Genomic DNA, 4,473 nt, shown 5'->3' on the forward strand with positions numbered 1-4,473 from the left:
ATTCTCTCTCTCTCTCTCTCTCTCTCTCTCTCTCTCTCGAGGAAGCCTATGAGATTTGGTCCCGTGACGCAATTTCGTAATCACGGAGACGATCTATCTTGTGCTTTTTATCTTTATGTAGAAGAACAATAGTTATCGTAATTCATACGTGTCATCACGTATTCATGCACGATGTCATGACCTTCGATAGACGTTCGGTAGATGTTCTGGGATGACGACGGACTTTGTTGGTTTATAGATAACGCGACGCATCTGCGTGACTGCATCCATGTATAGTGAAAGCGAAAGACGCCAAAAATATAGCATCGGAGAGATTTCGCGACTTTCTTCGATGACAACATGGGAGAGAGGAGAATTTCAGTTCCCTCCCCACTTCGTCCAACGTTATTAATGTTACGATAAAGTTGGGACACCCTGTATAGAATTTTTTTTCCAGATCCATACGTGTTGTTTTTAGCCGTTTTGCGTCGTGCATTTTACACTTGGAATGGCAGGGATCGACTTCGATCAAACTCTAATTGCCATATCGGCAATTAATTTATAGAGCTGTACTTTCGTTGCTTCAACGTGGATGAAATTATTGATTTTTTTATTGTTTTTAACATAAAAAGTTAGTTTCGAGGTCAAATTTATGTTTACCTCGGGCGATTCTTTTGTCCGATTTTTACTAATATTAGATTAATTTTAATCTCGGTTCAACTTGCTTTATGTTTGTGTCTCTTTTAAATTCTTAGAACTGGAAAAAAGTGGGAAATTAATCTACAGTAAGAGATAGACATCTGCTGGTTGAATTAATCGCGAATATCAAGTTGTCAAGGTTTCGTAAATCTGATTATGAAAAAAGGAGAGGTAGAAGAGATAAATATTTCGAGAGAGGAAAAACATTATATATTTTTTTGGAAGAATTTATGAAACTAATAAAGAGAGGGAGAGGGAAATGACACAGTGAGAAGTATTTCCGGTTTCGAGAATGTTATCCAATTAGGTCGGTCCTTCACATCTTGCTCTATTATTGTCTATTTATATTAAATCTATGATAATAAATCTTCATGAACTGATAGTGCCTCATTTTTTTAGAACGATTAATTTTTTAGCAACGATTGATTTATCGATGCTTGTAGAATTTTGTTGATAGACTAATTAGTTTTTTATTGATTTATGTAATATATTATCATTATTACTAAATAATTAATCACAGATAATGAATTATTTATTATTTATTTAATTTTACTCCTTGCAACTTAAGATGGCGATAGCTTACAGACATTTCATACTTTACATTTTTTATGCATACTTTTTATGTATTTTATATTTCAGAACAAAACAGAATTAATTTTACTTAACTTTTTTTTACTCTGTAAGTTTTATATTATTCAATCTTATTTAATCTGTATAATCTGTATTTTTGTAAAATAATAATGGATTGAGAAACTTGTATAAACTGCTGAAAAATTTCTGCTAAGTTAAACTGAAACTTTTTAAAATTTTTTTGATATTAAATAGTGAACCATCAAACTATCGAATTAAGCAAATTTGTATTTCCTCTAGTTATTTCTTCCTTTCTCCTCCGATTATTTATCTTCATTATTTCCAAATCTTTCTCTTCTTTTTTTCCAGTTCATTTTTATTGCTTTACACTTTAGAATATGGAAACATATTTTTTGTGCCTGACATATTCTATACTTCCTTTGTTCAATACTAGTTCTCTTTTAGTGAATTATGATATAGTTAGAAAACTTTTAGACGATTTTACCGGTTGAGTTAATCACAGGTTGATGGAAATACGGTTAACGATTGGCATCAATGAAGTGACGCTGCGACTGAATTTTTTATAGTTAAATACATCGCAAGTGCGTTGATATAAATATCCTACGAATGGCCTTGAATCAACTTTCCAGGCAAGATACAAAAGAACATCTGAAAAAAGAATATAAATCGCCCTATTTGACTTAACTGCGTACAATAAAGTCCGGGATTGTATGCGGAGAAATCTAGAGACTGAAGAGAAAATTGTGTTACGTTATTTATAGAGTTAGATAAGCGAGTAAAAGATTTGTTTTCGAGTTTCAGTAATAGTTTTGAAACATAAATCTCTACTTCTTTGTAACTTGCAAAGAGATTGGGTTTCATATAAGGTGAGAGATTCAAATTTCAAAACTATGTTAGTCTATATATGAAAGATTAACAATGCATTCTGATATATGTAGATGTAAATGAGATGTTTTTTTTTTATAGAATATATTTGCAGAATTGTCTTAAATAATTTATATTATGAAATGAAAAGCGAATTAACCGACAATAATGACTGTTTTCAGAAATGCACCAGTCAGGCAACACTTAAAGAATGTGTATGGTTGCCTGTCCCTGTCCACCGTGTCAGCGGCTGCTGGAGCTTACGTGCACATGTACACGCAATTTCTGCAGGCCAATCTGCTGACGACTATCGGCACTTTGGGCCTCCTCATTGCGTTGATGACGACACCTGATAATGGCAAGAATCAAAAACTGCGTCTCAGCTACCTCTTGGGATTTGCATTTCTATCCGGTCTTGGTTTGGGGCCCTTGCTTGAGTTGGTAGTCAGCATAGACCCGAGCATTGTAATGACAGCATTAGTTGGTGAGCCAACCGTTGATTTAACTATTTTGCGCTGTTTCCAGCATTTTAGCTATTCTTGAGATAAGACACTGTCCACAATCGATTACATTAATTCGAAATTAATCAATTTAGTCTAAAGTTCAAGTAAAATTGATTTCGCCCAAGTCCACTTTTGTATACGAGACTTGAAAAACAAATCGTTGAGTTAAGAAATTTTGTATATTTATAGAATTTTATAAAAGGTGGATAAAATACGTTAAATAGTCAATTAAATCAATGATCAATTAAATCAGCAATGCGCAATCTACAGCCTCTGTGAATTTTTTGTGGTCAACCAACTCGAAAATATAAAATCATATCTTTTTATTTTATGTAAACGATATGAACACACATATGGTTCAAAAAATTTTATCTAAAAATAGCTCTCTGAAAATGACCTTTAAAAAAGATTGCGTATCCATTATAAACTATCACGAAATGAGAATATCGATCTAAAATAATATCTCTAAACTTATCTATAAAAATAAACTTTAGAAGAAGGATTTGTTTTACATAAAACAAATATGATATGTTCTATATATTCTTTCTAATATAATTCGATATACAATAATTGTACAATAAAATGTTTACAGGCACGACGGTCGTCTTCGTTTCCTTTAGTATTTCTGCGCTTTTGGCTGGACGTGGCCGTTGGCTGTTTCTTGGTGGCACTTTAATGAGCATGCTGAATGCTATGTTCTTATTCTCCTTCATCAATCTGTTCTTGCGCTCGACCTTCCTCTATCAAGCGCACTTGTATGTGGGATTATTCGTTATTTGCGGCTTTGTTATTTACGACACGCAACTGATCATCGAGAAATATCACATTGGTAGCAGGGACTTCATCATGCATTCCTTGGATCTGTTCATCGACTTTGTAGGCGTTTTCCGACACCTCCTTGTGATACTTACGCAAAAGGTAAATTACCCTGATGAATTAACTATTATTTTGATACTCCTTAAAATTGCCGCATTATTTTTCGTTGATGTACAAAAGGAATTTTGAGCAAGTTATTCCTTTACTTTCAAAACAATTGATTATTTAGGATATAATTTTTTCATCGATTTAAAATAACTCGTGTAAAAGAAAATAATATAAATTAGAAAGAGTAAATCGATAACTGCTCTGTTGTCGGTGTCAGTGTTTATGGGTTCAGTTTGCGTCGACACTAAGTAGATTAAAAGATCGATCGGATATTATAGCGTTGAAATAAAACATGATGTGGAACAATACGAAATGTGGAATAATAAAAAAAGATCAAGATATTTTTAGTGATATAGAAAAAAAAGCACTTAAATCGAAACAAAAATATGACTATCTTTAGTTTGCGTTTTGCATGTCAAAGTTATATATGTTAGACCACATTTTTTTAAATAAATATTTAGATGCACATTTCGTTACAAATAAGAGAAGTAATCCCTTTAAAAAAATTTTTATATTTAATTTTTTTACCTTATTTCAGGAACTGTCCAAGGATTCACGCAAGCGTAGAGATTGAGCGAAAACAAGACGAGTAATTGCGGTGCATTCAAGTAAATCCATAAACTAGAGGTCTTCATGTAATCTATCCATACCTAGGTATTTGTGTACATATACATACCGGAAAAAAATTATATAAATACCGATATACACCACGTCATATACGTATATATACGCATAACATCTCTTTAGCGCGAACGCGAAACTATATATATTTACTATATTGAAAAAAGAGGAAAATGTTAAATGCAGTTCGTTTACTATAAATGAAATCGGCTTCTCTTACGTCTGATTACAGATGGACATGTCGTAATTTATTTTGGTCATGTCTCTGAGTTATAATTCTCCATCAACTTGT

At 32.5% G+C, this 4,473-nt stretch overlaps 2 protein-coding genes across 2 annotated transcripts in view; one reads left to right on the forward strand and one right to left on the reverse strand.

Annotated features, from left to right (window-relative positions):
• Positions 1-2,301: 2,301 nt before the first annotated feature.
• Positions 2,302-4,414, forward strand: LOC105623317 (bax inhibitor 1). Its single transcript, XM_012204715.1, has 3 exons — positions 2,302-2,617; positions 3,229-3,554; positions 4,099-4,414. Exons 1-3 carry the CDS (start codon positions 2,302-2,304, stop codon positions 4,132-4,134), a joined length of 678 nt encoding a protein of 225 aa, XP_012060105.1. The 3' UTR covers positions 4,135-4,414.
• LOC105623318 (RNA-binding protein cabeza-like) overlaps positions 4,398-4,473 on the reverse strand; it is an 8,569-nt gene continuing 8,493 nt past the window's right edge. Inside the window, exon 6 of the mRNA XM_012204716.1 lies at positions 4,398-4,403. Coding sequence (XP_012060106.1) covers positions 4,398-4,403 — 6 coding nt within the window. The remainder of the gene's footprint in view (positions 4,404-4,473) is intronic.

This window comes from Atta cephalotes, assembly GCF_000143395.1.
Source record: "Atta cephalotes unplaced genomic scaffold scaffold00055, whole genome shotgun sequence".
NCBI lineage: Eukaryota > Metazoa > Arthropoda > Insecta > Hymenoptera > Formicidae > Atta > Atta cephalotes.